This window comes from Rhinopithecus bieti, unplaced genomic scaffold (genome assembly GCF_001698545.2).
Source record: "Rhinopithecus bieti isolate Rb0 unplaced genomic scaffold, ASM169854v2 scaffold_5476, whole genome shotgun sequence".
Taxonomy (NCBI): Eukaryota; Metazoa; Chordata; class Mammalia; order Primates; family Cercopithecidae; genus Rhinopithecus; species Rhinopithecus bieti.
In genome coordinates, this window is record NW_016805433.1 from 3,343,534 (window position 1) to 3,371,441 (window position 27,908).

The 27,908-nt window shown below is 38.1% G+C and overlaps 1 protein-coding gene across 1 annotated transcript in view; it reads left to right on the forward strand.

Moving 5' to 3' along the window:
* Positions 1 to 1,789: 1,789 nt before the first annotated feature.
* NAP1L1 (nucleosome assembly protein 1 like 1) overlaps positions 1,790 to 27,908 on the forward strand; it is a 38,005-nt gene continuing 11,886 nt past the window's right edge. The window contains 6 exon segments of the mRNA XM_017872518.1: positions 1,790 to 1,974; positions 12,901 to 12,937; positions 18,095 to 18,180; positions 19,633 to 19,735; positions 27,179 to 27,320; positions 27,571 to 27,651. Coding sequence (XP_017728007.1) covers positions 1,920 to 1,974; positions 12,901 to 12,937; positions 18,095 to 18,180; positions 19,633 to 19,735; positions 27,179 to 27,320; positions 27,571 to 27,651 — 504 coding nt within the window. The 5' untranslated portion in view covers positions 1,790 to 1,919.

Genomic DNA, 27,908 nt, shown 5'->3' on the forward strand with positions numbered 1-27,908 from the left:
CACTTATCAATTATTTATTATTAAGTGAAATTGTTTTATTACTAATAAAATATTTTATTAGTAAAATTATTTCATTGCTAATCGTTTGCCTCACCTCACTAGACCATAACTTCAATAAAATCAAGAACCTTGTCTTTCTTACTAAATGCTGTATTTCCACAGTCTGAAGTTGTGCCTGACATAAATATTTGTCGAATGAATGCATAAATGTCTGCCCTTCCCTGGACTTTAATTCAAAAGACTGTATTAAAAAGGCATGCATTATTAGAAATTTTTTATTGTTTTAGTTTCTTAGATTGGCTAGGATACACTGAAAAAAGAAGAGGAAGCTGGAGAAAAGGGGGAAGAGCATATCCACTGGTAATGATAACACCTAAGTTACAGAGGTTGACAGGGGGTGGTGGTGAAACCTAAAAAATCAAGAGCCTTCATGGGTGAAGTGCCAAAAATTGGTGAGGCTCTCTGGTGTAGGATAAAAACCATCACAAAAGCTAACTTCTCAATTTTGTCTCAGAAATTCTGCTACCATAAAGATTTATGGAAAGAAAGTGAAAGTTATTTAGTTCATTTTAATATGCTAATTACCTTGCATTGTGCAAAGCTTTGATTAAAATGCAACATTCCTGAAGTTCTCATTGAAATTAACGTGTCAAATTTATGTTCAAACTGAGCACTGATCTACCTTGTTTATGTATAGTGGATTCTTCCTGAAGATCCATTATTGATGCTATTACGCTCCTTGTTAGCATTACATCAGTGTTGAGAAGGGTGTATAGGAACAGGCTATGAGAACAACAAAGGAATTGTATATGAAAAACAAAAATGAATGAATAAACAGAGGCATCTGCAGTGTAGAGTGGGAAAGGCAATTAATTTCAATGAGGTTCTGGAGCGCCAAGGAAAACATCGTATCCCCTCAAATGGAAGATACAGTTGCTAAATGTGTGGATTACAATAGGGGATTCTAGACAGTTTGAAGTTTCAAGAAACGCAAGATTTAGAGAACAGGTTCTCAAACTTTGTAGTCTTAGGATTCCTTTACACTCCTTTAAAAGTTGAGGACCCCAAAGAACTTTTATGTGCATTATTGATACTGATACTTGTGTCAGAAATTAAAAGTGAGAAATATTAAGAGTATTTCATTTAAAAACAATAAAGCAATCAAATATTAACAAAAATAATTTTTTATATGAAAAATAGGCCCAGCGCGGTGGCTCACGCCTGTAATCTCAGCACTTTGGGAGGCCGAGGCGGGCGGATCACGAGATCAGGAGATCGAGACCATCCTGGCTAACACGGTGAAACCCCGTCTCTACTAAAAATACAAAAATTAGCCGGGCATGGTGGTGGGCGCCTGTAGTCCCAGCTACTCGGGAGGCTGAGGCAGGAGAACGGCTTGAACCCGGGAGGCGGAGCTTGCAGCGAGCTGTGATCGCGCCACTGCACTCCAGCCTGGGCGACAGAGCGAGACTCCCTCTTAAAAAAAAAAAAAGAAAAAAAAAAAAAGAAAAATACTCCCTCTTGCCCCAAATCGAGTTTTGCAAATCTCTTTAACGTCTCGTTTAACTGCAGATGACTGGATTCTCCTATCTGCTTCTATTTTCAGTCTGTTTCCTTATCACACGTCACATAGCCTCCGGAAAACCCCACTGTACACTTGTGAGAGAATGAGAATGCAAAGGCAGTCTTGACATTAACACGGAAATAGTTTTGACCTTCCTCTTGAAAGCGTCTGGGGACCCTCAGACCATATTCTGAGAACAACTTTTTGAGTTAATATTAGTCAATTCATCATCACTTGAAAATTAGTTATGAGGTTTTACAAGCCTGAGGATTTAATGCGATGTACTTTTTCAGAAAGATGAAACAACGGACATACTGAATGTCCCCATTATAACGCATCCAGAGAATGCACAAATATGCCATTTTCATCCGTCAAAAGAACTGAAGCCGAACTGAGGGACTGTACATCAGGTACAAGTATGTGGCGGGGGGATGGGGGCTAAGGATGACGAGCACCCCCTAAAGGTGCGGAGACCCGCTGGCATAGGAGAAGCAAAACAGGCAGAAGAGGCCGCCGAAGTGGTCTAGAGGAAAAAACTGTTTTTCTTAGGCGGGGAGGGAAAATGGTTACCGGGGGCCGGCGAGCTGCAGCAATTAGGCCCTGACAGGGAGCGCCCGCCGTCTAGGCTGCGGCGAGAGAGGGACCAGGCGACTAGCGCCCGCCCTCAGCATTCCCAGCACAACGCCGAAGGGGGCGGAGCGGGCCGGGCGCCCGGCATGCGGGCCAGGCCTTCCCCACAGCTGATGGGGTTGAGATTTCCTTTCCGGCTCAGCGGGGAGAAAAGAGATGGTGGGGTGCTTAACAGAGAAGGTTAGACACCGGCGGGAACCCGAGGAGCCCAAGCGAGGCGCCTGGGCCTCGGGGCTGCAGGAGTCCTCCGGGCTGCAGGAGTCCTCGGCCGGGGTATGGAGGTCGCGGGGGAAGAAGGACGGTTCAGTTGCTAGGCAACCCGGCCTGGACCCGCCTCTCGCTCGCGTTGCTGGGAGACGACAAGGCCGGGGGGAGGAGGCGAGAGGGCCCTACGTGCTGACGCTAATTGTATATGAGCGCGAGCGGCGGGCTCTTGGGTCTTTTTTAGCGCCATCTGCTCGCGGCGCCGCCTCCTGCTCCTCCCGCCGCCGCTGCCGCCCTGAGTCACTGCCTGCGCAGCTCCGGCCGCCTGGCTCCCCATACTAGCCGCCGGTAACGGATGGGGGCCTGGAAGGGAAGGGGGAACGTAGTTTTGGCTGGGCGGCCTGCGCAGATGGGAGGGCCGGAGGGATAGAGGGACTGGGAGCGGGGATTCGGGGCCCCTGGCCGCCTGGGGCCTCCGGGGTCGTCCTGTGAGGTCGGACAGGACCGCGGAGTCCGGACCCCGGAGCCTGAGAGGGGCCCTGGGGCCGACCAGCGCTTTTATCTGGGACGGCTGAGGCGACGTAGGGGTTGGCGCGGCCTGGCGGCGTGAGGTTCTCTGAGCTCCACCGTCTTCTCCGCGTGGACCGGAGCGAGGCCGCGGTGACGCCCGGGTGCCCTGCGAGTCGGCTGCGCCGCGGGGACCGGGAGGCCCCCGGCGTACGGGCCGGGCCGAGTGCAGAGCGGGCCGCCTCTTCGACACCCCCCTGCTTTTCCCTCAAAAATAATACCAGGAGGGAGGCCGCTGGGAGATGAAAGAACGGCGGAGGCTGCGAATTCCGACGGGAGGGAGGGGCTGTGGAGGGACGAGGCCCCGAGGCGGGGAGGGGGCGGGGGAGACTGCGAAGCTCCCGGGCTCTCCGCCCATTGGGGGCGGCCGCGCGGGGAGGGGAAACCCCCCGGCGGCTTCCCTCCGCACGTGGTAATGGGCTTGGTGGCCACCGGCTGGGCCTGGGTGGAGACCCTTGCCCTCGGGCTATCCTTACTTTGAAAGTTGTAGAGACTGTGGAACGTGAAAAGGGAAAGTAAGCTAGTAAGCCCTGTCCCTGGGTTTCAAAACTCTTCCCTGCTTCTCTTGGGTCTTAATCTTTTTATTGGTACCGGAGATTGTGGATGTTAGCTGATGATGAGGAAGGGCCTCCACTGCTAGTATTTTAAAAAGTTAAGGCGTATCTAGCGCTTATGTTAACTGTTATTAGCAAAAGGTTGTTGTTGTGTTTCCCAGGTACAGTTAGATGGGTGTCTTGATCAGGATTTTTTATTTGGGGAGTATTGACCCTAATCGATCTAAACCCCTAAACCAAGCTTGTCCAACCCGCGGCCCAGGACGGCTTTAAATGTGGCCCAACACAAATTCATAAGCTTTATTATTATTATTATTTTGAAAAAGCTCGTCAACTAGTTAATGTATTTTACGTGTGGCCCAAGACAGTTCTAATGTGGCACAGGGAAGCCAAAAGATCGGACCACCCCTGCAAACGGTTCTTAGATGAAAATAAAGTTTGACCCTTTGTGACTTTAATTGTTCTTGGCTTTCTTATAAATTAGTTCGTTTATTGAAATCACTAGAATAAGATACTTAACTGTTTCCTTTTTAAGATGGGAGGTGGGATGGAATGAGGTGTTAGTATAAACTTAGCCAAGTTTGTAGCCTGCAACGTTGTCAATGAACCCCACTCCCCTAAAGATCTTGGGGATGGCAGTGTAGGGAGGCTGGGACTGAGGTCCTATCTTGGAAGGCTAGACTTTGAGAGTACCAAAAGGATGAACCAGGCACAGGATGTCCTCAAGGAGCCCCTATTTTAGACGGTCACTGATCAGTTCTGAAACAATTACATTTTAAAAATATCGCTGCTAACATTTTAAGATATCTCACTGCTGCATTTAAAAATTTACACTGCTTCCCTGGTTTCAGAAGAGCTGTAAAATGAAATTTGGCCTTTTGAAAATAGGTGGATTCAAAACATCTTTGGAAACGGGTATCTGGGTCCTCTTTTTTTGGTCAGCTTAAATTAACACTCACTTTGGAGTTAATGGAATTAACTCTCTTAAATTAATATTTACTTTGGAAGTAATACACATGACCTGTGATTGAATAAGGGAAAAACCTTTTACGTATGGGGTACCATTTAAAAATCGAAGGGAAATAAATGACATTTACAGTTATTTTCAAGGCACTCTTGTGTTTCAAGCTTGTTTGAATTGCCCAAGTTTAAATAAATGGCCTATATCTATAGTTTAGTTCTAAGAATACTATCCTTTGGAGAATATGTGGAACTAAACCCTGGTAGGTGGACTTGGACATCTTCTATCATAAAACCTGACTTTAATAGATTCTCTTTCCAAGTCAACATTATGTTAATAAATAGAAAAAGTTTTCAGTATACTGATTTGAATATCTTTCTAAATTTTATCTGTTAGAAAGTACCTATTTTTATATTAGGCCCATTGATTTGCAGAATTATAAAGCTAATACCGAATATGGTAAATTACTGCACTTGGCCTTTAATGAGATTTTTGAAAAGAATACTTGTACCATGACGAATGTAATCCAAAGTGCCATCTCTTTTTATTCAGCTTGCTCCTGTTGGCTTCTGGTAACTGAGTTGATTCTAAGTTGCTGAAAATATGTTAAAAACTAAGGGTCTTTTGTAGAAGGGGCTACAGAAGCAGTATCTGTTGGACTTAAAAGGTCTGAAGATGTCAAAATACAGTATTTGTTTACTTCTTGGTTGTAAATTTGAAACGAAGGATTAGAATGAAACCTCATCAATATCAAAATATTAATGATCATTGTATTCAGATCTTCACGTTTAATCAAACCTGTAATTACTTGTGTTCTCAGTTTATTCTTTGGGTAACTATCTGGCACCTGTATGGACATGTATCTTATGAGCAAAAGAGGCAAATTGGTTGCTTAGATGTGAAATGTTAAATTGTGATGAGAGCTGTGAAGGAAGAAAAAGGTAAAGGGGGCATAGAGTAATACAACGTTTGCACAAAGGAACCTGTTATAATTGATGATTTTAAGTTCCATTTCAAACTGGTTTCATCTAAATAAGTTTTTGGGCAGTATAGGGGTTAGAAGGAGACTTGTTACTTTACACCTATCCATATGTAAGTTGTTTAGCTCAATGACTGCGGAACATTAGAGTACATTACTGGGCTTACCATAGAAATTGGCTTCTATACCTTTGGTTACCAACTCTGCCTTTTACTTCCTGCATATTTGTATACATTTTTACTTCAGAAGTTTTGTACATTTTGATTTTTATTGGGAAACAGGGTTATATATATTTTTTCCTTGTGGAGACAGGCTCTTGCTGCGTTACCCTGACTGGTCTTAAATGCCTCAAGTCAAGTGATCTTGTCTTGGCCTCCCAAAGTGCTGAGTTTACAGGTGTGAGCCACCACACCTGTCTAGAGTTATAATTTTGGTCTTGGAATTACTTCCTGAAGAGGGTGCAGAAGAACATAACAGGGGTAAATAATGTGGTAGGCAACACTTACTGATTGATTATTCAGGCATTGTTTTAAATTCTGTGTGTATTATTAGCTCATTTAATGCACTTAGAGATAGGTAGCATCAACATTTTAACAAGGAAATAGGTATGGAGTGGTTAAATAACCCGTCCATGGTTATGTACGTGAGCAATGATAACTTATGATGAGATAATTTTTGTCCTGGCTTTGAAAGAATGTTGACTTACACTGTTCTACTGTAAATCAGCATGAATAAATAATTTATTTCTTGAAGTTATAGAGGCTGAGAAATCCAAGATTGAGGGGCCCCATGTGGTGAGCACCTTACTTGTGGGGACTCTGAAGGTTCCCAAGGCAGTGCAGGGTATCACATGGGGAGGGGGCTGAGTGTGCTGAGTAGCTCGGATCTCCAGTTCCCCTGGTGGGAAACTGTGTAATTTATAAAGAAATACATTAATCCACTAATGGATTAATTCATTTGTGAGGGTGGAACCCTCATGATCCCAATCACTTCTTAAAGACCCCACCTCTCAGTGCTGCCACATAGGGGATTAAATTTCAACATGAGTTTTAGAGGGGACAGATACTCAAACCATAGCAGCATGGAATTCAAAAGCACTCCACTTTGTATCTCACTGTGCTCTAGGGAAAAGCTGTATAGCAGTTATGGTCATTAAGTCTTCTAACATACAATTTGTTTACATATACAGTCATGCATGGTTAATAATGGGGATATGTTCTGGAGAAATGCTTCATTAGGCCGTTTCATCCTTTTGTGAATGTCATAGAATGTATTTACACAAACCTAGATGGTACGGCCTACTACACACCTAGGCTATATGGTATATAGCCTGTTTGCTGTTCCTAGGCTACAAACCTGTATAGCATGTTGCTGTGTTGAATACTGTAGGCAGTTTTAACTTTTTAAAAAATAAGTTGGAGTGTACTCTAACCACAAAAAGCATAGTAAAGTAAATACATAAACCAATAAGTCATTTATTGCCCTTATCAAGTATTATGTACTGTACATAATTGTAAGTGCCATACTTTTATATGAATCAGCTCCATTATAATCTTAGGGGACCACCGTTGTATATACAGTCCTGGGCTGACTAAAATGTTATGTGACTGCAGTTGGGTAATGGTTTCTTAGCCTTATGGTCAGCTCTATGTATCCAGTTAGTTCAGGCAGTTGCTTCCCCGCTTCCATGGAAGATTTTCTTTGTTTTTAGTTCAGTTTAGGAAGGAAGATTTGCTTTCAGGAGGCCAGGCGTGGTGGCTCACACCTGTAATCACAGCACTTTGGGAGGCCAAGGCGGGAGCACAGGATTTCCAGACCAGTCTAGGCAACATAGTGAGACACTCTGTCTTCACAAAAAAATTTTTAAAAATTAGCTGAATGTGGTGGTGCATGCATACCTGTAGTCCCAGCTACTCAGGAGGCTGAGGTGAGAGGGTGAGAGGATCACTTGAGCCTGTGAGGTCTAGGCTGCAGTGAGCTGTATCACGCCTAGGCAACAGAGCAAGGCCTTGTCTCCAAAAAAAAGAAAAAATGCCTTCAAGCATGTTTTTAGGGTCAGTTATGTCTTTTGAGATCTTATATACACCATATATGTATGAATTTTTTATTATAAAGTGACCTTTTTATCTCTTAATGTTTTTCCTTGAAGTCTATTTTTTCCTGACAATACATGCTACGTTGGTTAGTGTTTTATTCTGAAACTGTCTTTTACTTTTTTTTTTTTTTTTTTTTTAAGGAGATACGTTGAAGTGCAGCGGCATGATCATAGCTCACCGTAACCTCAAACTCCTGGGTTCAAGTGATCTTCCTGCCTCAGTCTTCCAAGTAGCTAGGACTACAACAGGCATTTAAATTTTTTGTAGAGATGATCTATATTGCCCAGGCTGGCCTTGAACTCCTGGCCTCAAGTGATCCTCCTGACCCAACCTTCCAAAGTGCTGAGACTATAGATGTGAGCTACTGCACACAGCCTCACCTTCATTCTTAAAAGATGTTTTGGTTGGGGATAGTATTCTAAGAGCCTTAGAATATAGAAGATTAGAACATATAGAACATATTAGAACATATAGAAGATTCTGTTGTCTTTTGGTGTCTTACTGAAGAGAAGACAGCTGTCAGTCTTTTTGTGGCTTTGAAGTTAATCTGCCTTTTCTGTGTGTGCTTTTGAGATGAATTTGTTTTTGCTATCTTGCCTTTTTACTGATATATCCCGAGCTGGATAAATAAACCATATATATATATGGGTTCTTTATTTCATGGTTTTAACTTGTAGGGCTACCTGAATCTGTGGATTGGTGTCTTTCATCACTTAAGGAAATGGAAAATTCTTGCATATTAACTTCTTCAAATATTGCATCCTCCTGCTCTTGGAACTTGTATGAAGTATTCATTAGGCTTTTTTGGATCCTAAAATGTCTTTTCATTTCAGTATTTTCAGTCCTTCAGATTCTGTGGCTCTGCCATATTTTGAAAGTTTTCTTCTAAGCTTCATTTCAGGTCACTTAATTCTTTAGCTGTTTATCTTACTCTTAAGCCAGCCCATTTAGTTTGATTCCAGTTATTTTTATTTCTGGAAGTTCTAGTTTTACAAATTTTGTTACATCACCTTTAATAGATGACTTCCTTGCAGACAATGTTTTTTTAAACTTAGATCAAAGACAACCAGGCTTACTATGCCTATAGGTAATATATTTGTTTGTAGTCTGTATGACAGTATTTAAGTCTTTGTGTAGGATTGATTTCTGTTTTATTTTCTGTTTCTCCTGTTGGCTGTAAAAATTACTTGTATGAATTTTTTAAGGTCTAGAAGGAAGCTTTCATTTATATTTGGATGTGCAGGTGTCTAAATATACCAGGGACAGATCATTTTAAGTACATAGGTTGGGGTTTGGAGGGCAATATAGATGAGGTAAATTGGGGCTGTTTGTCCAGGAGAATGAATTTATTCTTGAGGATATAGCATTTTGGGGTTCCTGCTTAATTTGGGAGAGTTGCCATAAAGATACCCATCTTGGACAGGCCCAGAATTTTAACTTTGGTTAAAACCAGAGTTCACATTGCTGATAATTGGCAGTTGACCTTAGTGCGCAAGTGCCTTCCTTCTGCTTCCTGTATTGCCTTCAGTTTTGGACTGGTAATTCCTTACTATCTTGTTAATATTTTGGTACTTTTAAGATTTTAACAAAATGTTTTGTTAAAGAAGTCTGTACTTTTAATTATTTTCTTTCTTTTTTTTTTTTTTATTTGAGACAGGGTCTCGCTCTCACCCAGGCTGGGGTGCAATGGTGTGATCTCGGCTCACTGAAGCCTCCTCCTCCTGGGTTCAAGCAATTCTCCTGCCTCAGCCTCCCAAGTAGCTGGGACTACAGGTGTGCGCAATCACGCCCGGCTAATTTTTTGTGTTTTAGTAGAGACTGGGTTTCACCATGTTGCCCAGGCTGGTCTTGAACTCCTAAGCTCAGGCAATTCGCCTGCCTTGGCCTTTCAAAGTGCTAGGATTACAGGTATGAGCCACTGCGTCCAGCCGTATTTTTCATTGGTAGAATTGATCTGCATAATCTAATTTGTTGCTTTCAGGAATGAAAGTTTTTCACAGAGATCTTGGAATGCAATTTAATGTCTTAACAAATAAGATTCTCACTGATTTTATTTAATGTCAACTACAGAAAAAAATTAGCACAGGTATTAACCTAAACTTGTGTTTGTCAATGTGGTCTACCTGAGAACCACCTCTCAGAAGCTGAGTTTTTTGTTTAGACTGCAGATTTTTGGGTCCCACTCCCTCAGATATTTTTCTACTTTATATAGTGATGAAATAGAGTCAGAAGTTGTTTGCCTTAGTTTGTGGATTGCTACAAAGTTGATGTCAGCCCAAATGATCTGACTACAACTGACTAGAAAATTAGGCCTATCTTACAACCAAGAAATACAATATAGCCAGAATGGGCAGGTTAGATCAGCCTTCTCTGGAGGAGTAAATGCCTCCTGTTAATGTTCTTTAAATGTTCTGTCTTGGATCCTCTTTACTAAAGATAAAGTTTCATTTTAAGAATTTAAACTATAAATATAATGCTGCAAATGGACATTGAGGTTAGCAGTGTAGCCATTCTTCTGTGAACACATTAAAATGTTATAAAAAATTAAATTAAATTTGGAAGTTTTGGGTTTTGTTTCTGTTTTTGACAATTGCTGGGTTTACTAGGCACTATATATTAAACCCAGAAAATTTCAGAATATATTTGTGTATTGGAAATTATTATATAAATCTTTGTACTGGAAAACCAAATGCAGTCATGCACCACATAAATACTTAGCCATTACATTAAAGTTGCCTACTGTGTTCAGTACAGTCACATGCTATATAAGTTTGTAGCCTGGGAGCAATAGTCTGTATTATAGCCTAGGTGTGTAGTAGGCTATACCATCTCGGTTTGTGTAAGTATACTCTGATGTTTGAACAACAATAAAATCACTTAAAGACACATTTCTCAGAACATATAATCCACATGTGACCATAATGGTGAATGGGAAATTAGTTCTCATTACCCCCAGTCCCTTCTTTCTCATTAGGTTACTCTGGTTAGGTTTTGGTGTATGTTTTAAAAGGTTTTATTTATATTAAAGCATGTGCATATATGAGTGGAGATTTTATATATATATATATATTTTTTTTTTCCCCCATATCCAAATGGGATTTTGGCATACATTCTCTACCTTGCTTTGGTGTTCCTTCATATCAACTCAGATATGCTTCATTTGTGACTGCCAAACATTCCATTTATGCACATTCCGTTATAGTACTAAGTTTATGATAAGCTTTGTGTGCTACCCCAAAGAAGACACACTGTGATTGGCAAGATCAGATTTAATTCTTGTAATCATGAATCTTGTCAGTTGGGAGAGACAGACCATAGGTCACCCTAATTTATAATTACAGACTGAGACATCTTATGGTGGAAAGAAAGCTTTATAGGAGTGTGTGTACAACCAAGAAATCTTACTTAACCGGAATCTGCAGGTTGGAGAAAGCATCTCTGGGGAGTGAAACTTTGAACTGAGAGTCAAAGGATGTGCAAGACTTGTTTAGAGCTGTGGAAGAACCTTCTAGGTGAACATGGAATCTAGGCATTAGATTCCTTATAATTTTTTTATGGTAGATCTCATAAGTGAATAAATCTGGAGATGGACATATTTTGTTTTTTTAATTTTTATTTTTTAAGAGACAGAGTCTCATTGTGTTGCCAAGGCTTGTCTTGAACTCCTGTCCTCAAGTGGTCCTTCTACCTTGGTCTCCCAAAGTGCGGGGATTGCAGGTGTGAGCCACAGTGCCTGGCTGAGATGGACATGTTAAAGACTTTTGATATTCCTATTGTCAGATTGCTCTCCAGAAAGAACAATAGCCAGAAATAAGGATGCATGTGCACCACAAGTTTCTCGGTATTAAAAGGAAATTATTGATGATGTGATAGACAAACTGGAATCCTACTTGCATTTCTTAGATGTCAGAGATTCAATATTTTTCTTATTTTTGATTAGTATTCGTAATTGCTAAACACTTTGTAAATGCTGACTCATTACCTAGCATCACTAGAAAAATTCATCAGTATTATTAGGAATTATTTACAACAAATACAAAATATTTACAGAGTTAAATATATTAGGAAGAAAAATTTTCTTTATAATTACTCTATATAATTCTTTATAAGATACTAGGTCAGTAATACTGTTTCCCCCAAATATTAGCACTTAACTGCTAAAATCAGAATCTTTTCCATTTGCAACTCTTTGTTCATAGGCATAATACGTTGCTATGAAAGTAAACACATGCAGGATTTTGTGGATTAAATATGTACTAAGATTTTTTTTTACCAGATTAGCTTGATTCTATTTATTTATTGTTACTTTTTTAGAGATAGGGTCTTGCTGTGTTTCCCAGGCAGGCCTTGAACTCCTGTGCTCAAATGATCTTGCCTCTTGGGCTGCTGGGACTACAGGCTCGTGCCACTGTGCCTGGCTAAGAAGATAAACTTGATTTTAATGTGGATTCTATCAAAACTTGGTTTAGTTTTTTTTGTAATCTGTAGATTACCTGTGGCATTCTACCATTGTTTGCTGCCTGAATATAGCACATCTACTTTTAAGATTCTTCTAAAAGCAGTATTCTCCAGGTTCATACTAATCTTTTAGTGAGAAGGAACTTAGGATGTCCTCTGGTCAGTCTTAACAGTAAACTTACTCAGGTCTGGTAACCACAAGTCTTGACAATGTCCCCAGCATATCTAGGGGAAGCTGGAGGTTGGTGGTTATCAGTTATCTAACATGAGGTACATGTACATTTGGAGAGATAGGGAAGGCTTACCTGCCATTAAGATTGGCACCCACAGCTTTTGAAATAGTCTAAATGGCTGTTTGATCCAAGGATTAAATCTTCTTTAAAAAGAGATGTAGGGGGCATAGTGAGTACAGTAGCCGTCAGGTTTTGGTTTTCTTAAACATGAATTACATAAAAATGAATATTGCTAAATACGAAATGGATTTGTTTAAGATGCTAAGTCTAAAAATTTAAGCAGAAATTGACCTTTCTTGGTTGTTGAATTTGAATGAAGATCCTTTTGTACTGTTCCTTTCCTGTGATTCTAGCAAATGTTAGTTTTTTTTTTTTAACCAATGGTGCTATTATCATAGTCTATATACAACAGATTCTAAAAGCCTAGTGGTAACTTTTCTTGTTTTAAGTAATATCCTTTGAAAAATTACTTTTGGTACTAGTAAGGAAGAATTTGCATGTTCCATGAGTTTTTATTCTTAACACTGATGGTATTTTAAAGGAAATAGACATTTCTTGGGATAGTTTTCAGCATGGTATTGATTTAAAGGGTTTTGGTTTCTTTTTTTTAATAAATCATATACTTTTTTTTAACATTGATGTTTCTCTCCATAGATATTTGGAGTTCTTACAACATGGCAGACATTGACAAGTAAGTGGCAGAGAGTTGGTTCTTTTTCCAAGATTTGGCATCACTTTGTACTCTGTTCTTAACAGCAAGTAGTATGAATTATGTATTATGAAAATGTAGTTACTAATGCTTAGTACCTACTTTTACAAAAGGCTAGTGCAGTGTATTCAAGATAAAATATACAATATATGATCATTAGTGTATTTATGATCATATATTCAAAACCATCATATATACTAAACCATTTGTCACTGTTTTTAAGAAAGTGCGGGGCATGATAATGGATTATAAATACTTGCAGAATTCATTTTTATTGTATATATTTCCCAAAGATTTTACTGCTTGTATTGTAATGTACCAAACACCCAAAATATGTATAAAATGTATTTATATGTAGAGCTTAAGGAATATTAAGACAAGTTAAAAATAGAACATTACTATCAGAAGCCTTGTGTGCCCCTTCTCATTTGCATCTTTCCCTCGCAGACATATAAGTGCTATCCTGGCTTTTGCTAATTCCTTTTTTTGCTTTCCTTTAGAGCTTTACCACCTATAAATTCTCAACCAGTGTTTAATTTTGAAAATCTGAATAAAGGCTCTAAGATCAGGATAACAAGGAAAAAAGACTATCTGGGTCATAGTCTGGCCTCAAGTTTTCTGAGGCTTTATAAAGACTTATGGAGAAGTATTGGGCAAGGTCATGTGTCCTGGGAAGCATAGGTTTAATCAAGTTGGCGTGTGGCAGGATTCTAATGTGGATGGATGTTTTACAGAAACAGGGTCAGGAAGAATGGGATGAGGTGCACAGGATTTGTTGCATGTAATTTTACAGTAGCCTGTGTTAAAATAGAGCACTTGGGAGTGAGGGGATGCTAAATGATTTTCCATAGCTGTTGTAGGCATCAGCGAATGATAGTGGGAGGGCTGGAAACTTCAGTACAAGATCAACACATAGAAGTACAAATAAGAATTTGGGCCATTCTTACGCATTCTATCTTCAGCATTAAAAAAACCAGATGAGTGGCTTATGCATTCTGTCTTCAGCATTAAAAAAACCAGAAGAGTGGAAACAGCATTTTTAGTGATTATAGTTCTCAAAATGATCGTCTCCTGTGTCACACTTCTAATTTGGATTGCTTAACCTTGGTGACATGGCTGTCATTGGATCTATTTTACTATCTTCCTGAGTTTTCACCTTGTTTCTCCTCTTGGGTTTGTTGTTTGCCAAATCTCCCATTGCTTTCTTGGTGTGTTAGTACCTTCTTGGAATAGTACAAGGGAGGTAAATTATTTTAAGACATGTCATGACACAAAACGACTATTCTACCTTTATGCCGGATAGTTTGGGTGTAGGATAGTAAGATGGGAATCATTTTTCTTCAGAATTTTGAAGGCATTGCTCCATTGTCACCTTGCTTCCAGTGTTGCTGTGTTGAAGTTCAGAGTCATTGTAATTAACTAATTGTGTATGATAATTAAGAAATATATACAGTTACAGTTTATATACGTTTCTTTCTGGAAGCTACTATGGCTTCAGAGTTCTGAAATTTTCACATTATTTTTTTCTCTTTTAACGTTACATGTTCAGTGGTGGACCCTTTTAGTGCGGCAATTCAGGGGCTTTTAGTTTCAGGGATATTCTTGATTTAACTTTGTGATTGCTTCATTTATTTTTTCTCTTTCTGGAGCTACTATTAGGTGTTCTGTGTTGGATTGGTCATCTCATGATCTTCTGTCCTATTTTCCATCTTTGTCTCTTTGCTCTTCTTTCTAGGCAGAACTGAAGACTTTCAGCTCGTGTTGAGTTTTAAGATTTCTGTTGTTTTGGTTTCCAAGACCTGCTTTATTCTTCCTGTTTTTTTAATAGCATCCTGTCCTTGTTTCACTGATGATAATCTCGTTTGTCTGGATATTTCTTCCATCTTTATAGTCCATTTGCTCTTACATTTTCTTTCCCTCATTTGGTCTCAATCTAAGACGCTTTCCTAAAATATAAATCAATACTTGGTTGGCTGCTCATTAAGATTGGGTTAGGTGGGGTGCAGGGACAATTCAGAGATGATTAAAAAAGAAAATTGATTGGAAAATTTGAGTGTTGAAGAGGGAGGCTCGTTAATTTGGGATTTCAGTGTAGGATCACCAGAGTGGGCATTTGTTAGAAACCCCAGTGTTACAATTTTTTTTTTTTTCTGGGCTAGTCAGATTAATCATTGAACAATGTCTGGGTAAAGATCTGGCCTCTGGTGTTTCTCTAAATGTAGAGGAGGCTCTACATTTAGCATTCTAATGTGCACATAGTCCTATATCTTTGATACTGTTAACTGTGTCTGTTGTCTTCCAGTCCAAGTTCTGAATTTTACCCTTTCCGAGAGGAAACTGAGTATGTCTGCTAGTGTAGAGGAGAAGATGTAATGATTTAACTGCTTATCAGTTTTTACTTTCTTGTTTTAGCCACCTTCTCTCCTGCCCCACCCCTTGCCCTAGTTCTAGAAATGTACCTGGTACCACCAGTTCTTATCCTTTTGAAGACTGTGATTGGGCTGCTTCTCAGCTTTCCCCACTGCTAATCTTAGATTTCAGTTCTCTCAATGAAATTATCACCTGTCTGGTTTCCAGCTTCCAAAATGTTGCTGCCCTTGTTTCTTTGATTTCAGTGTTAGTCTGCTAACAAAACAAAACAAAAAAACCCTTTATCATAATTTTAGTGTAGATTTTAGGGATTAAGATCAGATGAGTTTGTGGTATCTGCCATCTTAACTTTGAAATTCTCATTTTAAACTTTAAAAAGAGCAAATTGGTTGTGACAGCTTGATTTCCCTCTTCCTTATTATTTAATTTTGGATGCCTGTTAGTCCTGGGAGGGTGGAAGTCAGAAGGGATTCTTGTTCTTGAAAACCAGAGTCAGTAAACCTTCCTCTGTAAAAGACTTGGTGGTAAACATTTTCAGCATTTTGGGCCACATGATTCTCTTAACTGCAGTTGGCCCTCTGTGTCTGTGGGTTCAGTTTGCATCTATGAATTCAACCAACTGCAGATAGAAAATATTAGGGTAAAAAACAATAAAATATAATAGCACAATAATAAATGCAAATAAACAGTAGAACATAACAACTATTGTTTGTTTTGTTTTTAATAGAGTATTCTCACTGTGTTGTTCAGGCTGGTCTTGAACTCGTGGCCTCCAGTGATCCTCTTGCCTTGGCTCCCAGAATGTTGGGATTGTAGGCATGAGCCACTTCATCTGGCCCAGCATAATACAACTATTTACATAATGTTTACATTGTATATAGTATTATTATAAGTAATCTAGAGGTGATTTAAAGTATGCAGGAGGATGTGCATAGGTTAGTTGCAGTTACTGTGCCATTTTATATGAGGGACTTGAACATCCCAGCATTTTGGTAGGGAAGTTTCCTGGAACCAGTCCACCATAGAATCTGAGGGATGACTGTACTCAACTCTGCTGATGTAGTGTGAAAGCAGATAATACATACATGTAGTACATCTGTGTTCCAATAAAATTTTATCTACAATAGTAGGGTGGGCTGGATTTGGCCACATGGACATAGTTTGTGGACAGCTGTTTTAAAGTCTTTACATATAGATGTTCAATAAATGATTAAAGACACTAGAGGAGGAGTTGCTCCAATTATCTGTAACCAGTGGCCCTTAAGTGTGTATACTTATGAAACACTTAAAGTTTATACTAAATCAAAGTTCTTCCAGAAATAGGCTGGGCATGGTAGCTCATGCTTGTAATCCCAGGATTTTGGAAGGTCGACATGGGGAGGATCACCTGAGGCCAGCCCAGCCAACATGGTGTAACCCTGTCTCTACTAAAAATACAAAAAGTAGCCATGTGCAGTGGCGCACTCCTGTAGTCCCAGCTATTCAGGAGGTTGAGGCACAAGAATTGCTTGAGCTTGGGGGACAGAGGTTGCCGTGAGCCGAGGTTGTGCCACTGCACTCCAGCCTGGGTGGAGTGAGACTCTGTCTCAAAAAAGAAAAAAAAAGCTTTCAGAAATAATATGTATCATTTCTGAAGACTGAATTCTTTTCCTCAGTTGACAGGAACTTAAATTATGCTGGTAGAGTACAGATGATTTTTTTCTGTAGTTGTATGAAAATTAAGTCATCATTTGTCCCTATGGAAAATTAATTTTCAAATGCTGTTTAAACACAAAAGCAAAACTACATTTCTAAATCCAAATGGTTAAAAAAAAAATTCACACGGGAATTGTACATATGACCTTTTATATTGACTTTGGAATCCTTATTTTCCTTTCTAATGCTAGACGTAATCTCATTTTCAAAAATTTAATTTTTGGTGATTTTTTTTTTTTTAAGATGAAATGAGAAGGATGCTATCTTACTGCTTTTTAACTTTCTCTTTGAATGGTGCTGTCATCTTGGCTTTGTTCTAAACAAGAGCTAGACTCAGAATTCTTCACTTTATTCTTTCTTAACCTCCACTATGAAGTAAAGAAAAGGAAAGTCCGAAGATAGTATAAGCTGGTATAGTTGCTCCACAGCCATAAGGGATCCAGGATTCTTCTGTTTTTCCTTACTCCTTTTTCTTTAGCTGGTGGCTTTCATTTGCTAGGATGCCTCCTGGTCCAGTGTGGCTGCTGGAGCTCGAGCAATCACATTAATATTCTAAGTGGGAGCGGGGAGAAGGGATTAAGATAAAGGCTTCCCAGCTGTCTACGTTCCTGTTAAGGATACTTCCTCAAAGAAAAACAGCACTTCTGTTTTTCTATCTTGCTGCCAAAATAGTCTAGCTGAAGGTAGGCTAGGAAATGTAGACTTTTAGCTTGGTGTGTTGCCATCTCATATAAAATGAGGATGTTGTTACTAAGAAGAAAAAGTAAAATCAGTAGATACTGGGTTGAATGCACATACTTGTTGACATCACATTCCCCAAAAACCTACAAAACCAATTTTATAAAGCTTGAAAAGTATAAACTTCACATTTGACCAGATGCTTTTAATGAAAGTTTAAGCACTTCCGGTTTGTACTTGTTTACATGTGAAGTTAGAAAACGGAATTACCTTTTGAATTTCCTATTTCATGTCTTTGAAAGAGATACTAATTTTGAAAATGAATTTTAAGTTTTTCTGTAATTTTTTTTGGTAATTGGTACATTTGAACCTTGGTGTGATACTATGATATTATAGCAAAGAACAGTCTGAACTTGATCAAGATTTGGATGATGTTGAAGAAGTAGAAGAAGAGGAAACTGGTGAAGAAACAAAAATCAAAGGTATTACTTTAAATTACTTCAGGAGCCAATGATTGCTGGCACATGTCTACTAGAGGGTAGTTAGAAGTACCAGTCTGTTTTTTTGGACCCTTCTCATTGTCCTATTTTATCTACTGGTCCATACCTCTAGAAACTTAGTGTGTGTGTGTGTGTGTGTGTGTGTGTGTGTGTGTGTGTGTGTGTATTTGTTCGAGAGAGAGAAAGGAGAGGGTAGGTATAGATATAGCAACTCAAAAGTCATTGTTTGCATCCTGCACTGTTGGAGCGACTTGGTGTACCTATGTCAAACAGTTGCCCATGAGTTCTGTCTGAATTTAAAAATGTTACAGGTCGTGATGTGGTGCTTATAACAGTATGTTTAGTGTTTAATTATATAGAGAACATGTAGTGTGTGTCTTCTTAAAAATCCACTCCTTCAAGCAGAAAAGCCATTTATTAAATGTAGATAATATTCACAATTTATTTTAGCAGATACTTTTAAAAGGAGTGGTGGTGGGGCTTGTACTGCTTAGGGTATGTCCTGTAGATCTGGGCCAAGAATATTAAGGTACCTGATGACTCAGCTTTTCATTTTTAAGCCGGATGGAAGTTAATTGTGAAAAGACTTCAGAACTTGTATTAATAGCTTCAGCTTTCATTTTGTAACATTTTCTTAACGGATACAGAACTGTATCCTCAGTGACCAATATTGATATTTAAAAATCTATATTGGTTATCCTGGCTGTACATCATCCAATAATTGAATTATTATCAGAAGTAAATTGACCTCCAAAAACATAATTGGGAAAATTAAGTTTATGGCACTTTGTGTAATAACTATTGATGATGAAGAGAAGATTAGTAGCGTAATTTGTTTTGTAAAAATCTAGTGTATATTTGGATTATGTTTTTAAAAAGCCATTTATAACCACATTTTGTTTGACTTCAGTTGCAACTGTTGACTGTGTTAACTGTTAACTTTATTCATACACATAGAAATACATTACACAAGCATCAAACATAAACATTCAGATCATTCACTTCACCTTTCTCCTGGGCCTAAAACTGTCAATATATTTGCAGTTTTTCTGATATGTGTTGTCTGCATTCAAAGGACTGTCAAGAGTCATAGATAGGCATCTGAATGAAGCTTTGAGCTTCCTAAAACGCAAGGTGGGTGAAACACAAGATACCTGGAAGAGGAAGGATACTGTTCATAGTAGTTGTGGCAGTGACCTTGAGAAATGTCTTGACTAGGGATAGATTAGGAATCTGAATTATTCCTGAACATTGGGTTTTCCTAGAGTGTATTCTCTTTAGCTTGCCCTGCCCGTCTCTACTCATTAGATACACCAGCAATTTATGGGCCAGTTAGGAAAACTTCATGAGATTGGATTGTCCTATTAAATTAAAAAAGCATAATACATTTTCATAAAATCCTTCTTTCGATGCCCTTTTTTTTTTTTTTTAAAGCACGTCAGCTAACTGTTCAGATGATGCAAAATCCTCAGATTCTTGCAGCCCTTCAAGAAAGACTTGATGGTCTGGTAGAAACACCAACAGGATACATTGAAAGGTACAAGTTCTCCTTTTCCGTAGTCCTTATTTATCTTTCTATAATCAATCAACGTTGTAGGTGTATCTGTTTTTAAGACCATCTAGGATTTAGGTATGCAGTAGTGGAAACCTGTTGTCTGCTAGTATCCAGTATAGGATTATTGGAAGTATAAAATTGTGCTTAGTACCACCTGTTTACATTGGTCTTTTAAAGTTTATTTTGGTTCAATTTTATAGGAAGTATACTGATTTTAAGCATTTCAGAGATTTGTTTAGAGGTATGTTAGAAATGCACAGAATTAGAAGAAATACAGATTTCTTATTTCACTGGTGACATAAATCATTACTAATAGCATGAATATCTTATGCAGCTTACACGTTAAAAAACCTTTTTTGTGATTTTAAGATCCATTCAGGTTACTATCTATATGTTAATTATAGTTAGTAGCTTCTAAATGTTGCCTAGTTCTGTGTGGTGTGTGTTCTCTGTGTTTTATTATCTGCTTTTCCTACAATGGACTCCTCTATCAACACAAATTCAATTACATGGCCTGTAAAGGAACTGTGTGAGAATTTCTTTGAGATGTATACTCAGCAGTGGGAGTGCCACTTACATAGAGTATGCAAGCCTTTAAGCATTGTGCTTCCAGCATGATTTCCAGAAATACTGTACCCAGTGCAAGAAGATGGATTCATCTTCATGTCTGCCAACAATTGGCACCATCCAGCTTCGTAGTGTTTTTGTTTATATTTTTAAATCAGTCTAAGAGGTACAGACTCATTTTGTCTTATTTGTGTTTTATGATTTCTAATGAGTTTTTAGCTTTTCTTCATAATGCTTGAACCTTTTTGGTTGCCCATTGGTACCCTTTTTCCATTTTCCTGTTGAGATTGCAATTTTTTTTTTATGCTTTGCAAAAGTCTTTGTATTCCAAATGTTATTCCCTTATCAGTTTTTAGACATTCTAAATAATGTGTCATTTCTACTAATTTATCCATGGAGTCCTCTGGTAAACACTAAGTTTTATTTTAGTAAAATATTTTGCCCTAGGGCTTGTGCTTTTGAAACTGTTTAAGAAGTCCCTCCTGGATTCTGCTACATTTCCTATTGAATAGTTTTACCTTTTACATTTAGGTCTTAAATCCCTCTAGAGTCTACCTTTCTATTTGGTGTGTGTAAACTTCCAGTTCCTTTTTTCTCTGCCTCATTTTTTTTTTTTTTTTTTTTTTTTGAGACAGAGTCTCGCTCTGTTGCCCAGGCTGGGGTGCAGTGGCCGGATCTCAGCTCACTGCAAGCTCCGCCTCCCGGGTTTAGGCCATTCTCCTGCCTCAGCCTCCAGAGTAGCTGGGTCTACAGGCGCCCGCCACCTCGCCTGGCTAGTTTTTTGGATTTTTTAGTAGAGACGGGGTTTCACCATGTTAGCCAGGATGGTCTCGATCTCCTGACCTTGTGATCCACCCGTCTCGGCCTCCCAAAGTGCTGGGATTACAGGCTTGAGCCACCGCACCCGGCCTCTGCCTCATTTTTTAATGAGCAAGGTTTATTTATTTATTTATTTTGGGTCTTCCTCCAGTGACATGAGCTAGTTTTTTTTTCACTATTCACTAATCAATCCATTCTTCCTCCATTTGGGTGTACCACCTATCTTCATTGCATATCAAGTTGTAAACACCTGTGTTTGTCTTTGAGCAGCACTTTTCTGTTTTATTGGTCTTTGTCTCTTGTCATTGTAACACTTAATTACTGTGACTTTATAGTTGTCTTAATATTTGGCAGGGCAGGTTGCATCCTTTCACACATCTCCCCCAAACACAATCATCCACATTTTTGACAGTTAAGTTTATCAGGGTTGTCAACAAGCAAAAAAAAAATATTAAAACTCTGATAGGAATTGTATTGCATTTATAGATTTACAGAAATTATATCTTTTAATATTGTCTCATCCACATACTTCTGATTATTCGGGTCACATTCTGTGTCTTTAGTTTCAAAGTTATCTTCATAGAGTCTGTTGGTTAAGTTAATTTCTGTATATTCTGTGTGGCTGTTGTGAATAGCATCTTTTTTATTGTATTTTCTGTTTGGCTGTTCTTGATTTACAGAGGATTGCTGTTGTTTTTTTTTTTAAGTTGCTCTTGTATCCGGTAATTTTGCTAAATTTATTGTAGTAATGTGTTCTGTTTTGCCCCCTTAGTCACAAGATTTTATCTGCAAATAATGGCAGTTTTACCTCTGTTCTTCCACATTACATTATACCACATATTTTTCTTTACAACATTACCAGGACTTTCACTACTGTGTTAAACATTAGTATTGAAAAAGGACATCTTTGTCTTATTTCTGTTCATATTGGAAATGAATATAAAATCTCTATTAAATTCAGGCCTGTTTACTGTTTTTTAATCTGACCTTTGTTTTTTTCTATCAATTAAGATGCTCTATTGAACTTTTTCCTTCAATATGTTAAGTAAATAGTAAATACATGTTTTGGAAATACTTATTTTGGATATCAAACTAGCCTTGCATTCCTGTAGTAAATTGAATCATGATGTGTTATTGATACATTGTTGAGTAATTGAATTTTACAGTTCTTATTGTTAGTGAAATGAGCTTGTGTTGTGTGCATTCATGTATGTATGTGCATAAAGAAACTTTCAGGAAGTGGTAATACTTAACTGGTTTTTGGAGTCAAATTTCAATTGCCTAATCTAATGAATGGCTGCTTTTTTTTTATTTTTCCTGTTTCCTGAAACAACTTGTATAAGATAGGAATTAGCTGTTCTTAGGGTAGAACTCTTCTAAAAATTTAGTTTGTACCTTTGGAGTTTGGGAAGTGGAGGTCCTGGGGAGTTTTGGAGAATTTTTTTTTTTTTTTTTTTGACATACTAATTTATTCAAGTTCTCTCATCAGTTTTGGAGTTTCATATTTTAAACATGTACACATTTAGGTTTAAAATTGATTAGTACATAGTTGACAATAGTTTTAAAAATCTGGTTTTCATATTCTGTATTTTGCATCTTAATTCTGCTAGTTGTCTTGATCTTATTAATTTTTTAGAATATTAATTTTGCTTTTGGTTTTCCTTTTCCATACTGTCTTTTGTTATTGTGGCTGTCTGATTTCTGGCATTAATGTTACTTCTTTTTTAGGTTTGCTCTGTGGTACTCTCCAGTTTTTTAAATTGAATGTGTAATTCGTTTGATTTTATTTTTTAATTTGTGTTTTTTATGGCCTTAATACTCTTACTTTTGTAAATGTTGAGTGTGAAGATCTGTATGCTGAAATTAATAGCTCAAGCTTATTGTATTGTTGACAGCTTCTCTTTATTTCTGCTTATTGGTTGTCTGTTTGACCTGACAGTTTTTTCTGTCATTTGTAGTTTGAAATATTTTGAAGCCGTATTAGGTGTATAATATTTGTGATGAGCATTTCTTCTCGTTTCATTTTACTGATATGTGTCTTCCTTTGTATTTTATAATTTTTTGGGGGGGCCATAATTTTTATTTGTCTGATATTACAATAACGACCCCCAGCTTTTATGACAAGGCCTCACTCAGTGGTCCACACTGGAGTGCAGTGGCATACTCATGGCTCACTGTGATCCTCCCACCCCAACCTCACAAGTAGCTGGGACCCACAGGTACATACCATCGTGCCTGGCTATTATTTTTGTAGAAATGGGGTCTCCCTGTGTTGCCCAGACTGGTCTTGAGCTCTTGGGTTCACTTTGGTCTTCCAAAGTCCTGGGTATACAGGCATAAGCCATCACCCCCAGCCTCTTTTTTTTTTTTTTTTTTTTTTTTTTAAACTTTTAACCTAGTATGTCTTTTTTCATCTTTTCATCTTTGTTTCTTCCTCTAGATCAATGTTTGCTTCTTTTATTTTTTGGATATAGTGTCTCGCTTTGTCTCCAGGCTGGAGTGCCATAGCACAATGATGGCTCACTGCAGCCTTAGCCTTGGGCTCAAGCGATTCTCCTGCCTCAGCCTCCCAAGTAGCTGGGACTATAGGCGCACACCACCATGCCTGGATAATTTTTTTATTTTTGTAGAGATGGGGTTTCACATTGTTGCCCAAGCTGGTCTCAAACTTCTGAGTTAAAGCGATTCACCCACCTGGGCTTCCCAGAGTGCTGAGATTACAGGCATGAGCCACCACACTCAGCCTCAATGTTTGCTTCTTTATTATTAGTAAGGCTGACTTTGCATTTCTTAAAAGTTATATTGTTTTTGGATTTATTGCTGCCATCTTTCTCTTTTTTAATTTATTTTACTTTGGGGTCTTTCTTCTTTTCGGCTTGCCATTGGATAAATCAAGTCATCTTCTGCTGGTTCCAAAGTTAATGCATTGATTTTTGTTACTGTGGTAGTGGCTTATAACCTAATATCTAAGTTTATTTACCCCTATTGATATCTTAAATTTACCAATATTTATATTGTTTATAAATGTGCTTTCTCTGGCCCTCTTATTTTTCCCTTCAAGGCAAGAAATTTACCAAGATATTTGACTGCACCCATACCTTACATAGAATCTGCTGAAATTTTTTTTAATTTCCTCAAAAGTTGCTTTTAGTAATATATAGTGAGTATCTGTGGCAAACCTGAAGCCTGGTATACCTGATACAATTTTTGTCTTGCTTTTATATCTGAATAATAGTTTGGCTATGAAGTAGTAAATTCAGAGTTCTTAAAAACTACAATTTATTTTTTCTTTATTTCAGCGTTTCTTTTAATGCCTGTTGTTAGTCTGATTCCTTTTCTTTGTAGGTTATTCTTTTCACTGGACACCTTCAGAATTTTCTTGTCTTTGATATTCATAAATCTCACTAACATGTCTAGGAAGCAGAGTAAAGATTTTTATATTGCTTTAATTCTGAGAAATGTATCATTCTCATATGTTAAGATTTTGTACCCCTTCTCTGTTTGTCAGGTGTTGCTACTTTTGTCATCCATATCTCAGAGCTTTTCTATTTTCCATCTGTCTTTCATGCTGCCTTCTGGTAGAACTTTTCAACATCATGGACTTTATCTTCAGTTGAATCTATCTTGTTTCTCTTATTTGTTGCCTATTTTAGTTATTGTATTTTTCATACTTAACATTCCCACTCTGTTTTAGATTTCTTGGTCTTGTTGCATGTTGTTAATCTTCCTCATCTCTAAGTATATTTACATTCTTGTTTAAATTCTCTAATTATGCTGCTTCAGATGATAATCATTTCACTCTTTGATAGAAATTGTACCCTTGAAGTGTCTAGTTATTCTTCGAGCTCTGGCACATTAGGCAATACCAGTTACCCTAATAATGAATATTTGGGGAGAAATGAAGGTTTGTGACAAGGAGAAGGGCACAGCGTGAGCCTAAGTAGTACAGCACTAGTTGCCTTAGACTGAAAGTTTGCTGCCAGTCCAGGCAATTTTTATGGGTGTGCTTTGTAAGGGTGGGGGACTAATCGTCTTTGGTTGTCAATTCATTATTCCTAGATTGGAGCAAATACATGTTTGAGGGCTTTGAACAACTGCAGCTTTCATCAACCCTGGCATTGGGCTCTTGTGAAGGGTGAAGATGACAGACAATGATTGTTGCAAGGCAGGAGCAGAACTTAAAAAGCTTTCTTGTGGAATTGCTATCTTCCAGCCTGTCCGCATGGCTACCTACTGTGGCCATTCTCTCCCTAAGTTGTTGGTCACCCTGTACCAGTTAAACACAACCTCCAGTCTTACCTGAAATTGCTTACAGTGTGTGTGTGCCTCAGTAGTTGCTTCATTCTTATTCTAAAGTTTCTGGGATTAGCTTTTTGGGGGAGCAAGAAAAGCCAGAAGCCCATGCTGGTTCACCACCTTGGCAGAGTAGTGCTTTTTACTTAAAATTAGCAGAAATAGAAAGGTGATATCTTCAAGGGTTTGTTTTTTATTTCTAATAATATTAAATAGTGACTGACTAAGTGCATTATTTGATTCACAAAAGTTTGTGGCAGGAAATTCTAACCTGGATTTTGTATCTGTTGCATAGATTCCCTAAAGTTAGGTACATTTTAAGTGTGAACATTTATTATTAGAGAGGTTTAATCATTCTTTAGGAGACTGAAAACCTAGTGTGTATAACCTGTTAAAGATCAGTGCCCCCTATTCACAGTAGCAGACATGGAATCAACCTAAATGCCCATCATTGACAGATCTGATACAGAAAATGTATACATCACGTAATACTATGCAGCCATACAAAGAACGAGATCATGTCTTTTGTGGGAACATGGATGGAGCTAGAGGCTATTATCCTTAGCAAACAAACACATGAACAGAGAACCAAATACCACACGTTCTTACTTATAAGTAGGAGCTAAATGATGAGAACTCATGAACACAAAGAAGGAAACAACGGACACTGGGGTTACTTGAGGGTGGAGTGTGGGAGGAGGGAGAGGAGCAGAAAATTAAGTATTGGGTACTGGGCTTAATACCTGGGTGATAAAATAATCTGTACAGCAAACCTTCACATATCCCCATATTTTAGGGTATACATATATATATAGGGTATACACATATATTTTAGGTTGACCTAAAATAAAAATTAAAATAGTGCTCCACAGTGCATTGTATGGTGTATGTATTTTATCTCATCAAAGCTGTTATTTATTTTTGAGACAGGGTCTCATTCTGTCAGCCAGGCTGGAGTGCAGTGGTGGTGCAATCTTGCTCAATTTGGCCTCGACATCCCAGGCTCAGGTGATCCTCTCATCTTAGCCTTCCAAGTAGCTGGGACCACAGGCATGCACCACCACACCCAGCTAATTTTTGTATTTTTTGTAGAGACAGGGTTTTGCCGTGTTGCCCAGGCTGGTCTTGAACTTTTGGGCTCAAGCAGTCCACCCGCCTCGGCTTCCCAAGGTGCTGGGACTACAGTTGTGAGCCATAGCACCTGGCCTAAAGCTGTTATTTTAAAAATACATGTCTCCTCTTTATAGTATGTTACACTCTTATTTAATAATGTGATTACTGATTACTAATTCCTAATTAAATATGGAGACTGAAATATAATAATGGTGTGTGGAATCTTGTCCTTTTACCTGATACACATATGCTCCCCTCCTTTTCCTAATAACTAGTATAGGTGAGATATATGTAAAAGAAAAATCCAAGGTAATCATTATTCTCAGAATTAAAATGGTTAGTCCATGACTTCAGCAATGACAAGTCCAGCACTTAACTTGGGTAAAGATTTAGGGTTGACAATATGATTTACATTTTCTTCATCAATTTACCTAGTTACATTTCTACTTTTGAAATATAGCCAGTGGGTCAATATATTTATATCTATTTGATTTTTATTTACTTTGACTCCACCTTTTGCTTCAGATAAAAAACCTATCATTCACTAACTCCAATGCTTCAGTTTCAATATGACAAAAGAAGTGTGACTTCCGTTTTAGTGTGATGCTATGTAACTGATTTCTAACCTTTCAGCCTGCCTAGGGTAGTTAAAAGACGAGTGAATGCTCTCAAAAACCTGCAAGTTAAATGTGCACAGATAGAAGCCAAATTCTATGAGGAAGTTCACGATCTTGAAAGGAAGTATGCTGTTCTCTATCAGCCTCTGTTTGATAAGGTAATGCTTTCTCCTACTTTGTTTAATTTAACATTCTAGAAGATGAAGTCTGGAAATATAAGCAGATTTGGAAGAGGTTAGTCTTTAGAACTCTCACTGAAATTGTTATTAGAGGCACTTGGAGGAACTATCAATAATAGAGTTGTGGTATGCATTTGTTAAATTTATAAGACTTCTTAGTGAGAAACCGCTGGTTTTACCTTGGATGCCAGTGATTTTATACAGCCTTTTTTTTTTTAAATCATTTTAGCGATTTGAGATTATTAATGCAATTTATGAACCTACGGAAGAAGAATGTGAATGGAAACCAGATGAAGAAGATGAGATTTCGGTTGGTACCAACTTTATTTTAGTATGTTTTATAGATGGTAAAATCTTAGGACTTGTCAGAAATGTTAGCATTTAATGATGGAGTACAATATTATATAACTAGTTGTATTTTTTTCATTTTTTAATTTTACATCTTATATTTTTCTAATACTTTATATTAAAAAAAACAGTCATTCAAGATTGTAATTTGCATGGCAATAAGCAGTGGTTTCATGGACTCTAAGTTTCTTTCTTTCTTTTTTTTTTTTTTTTTTTTTT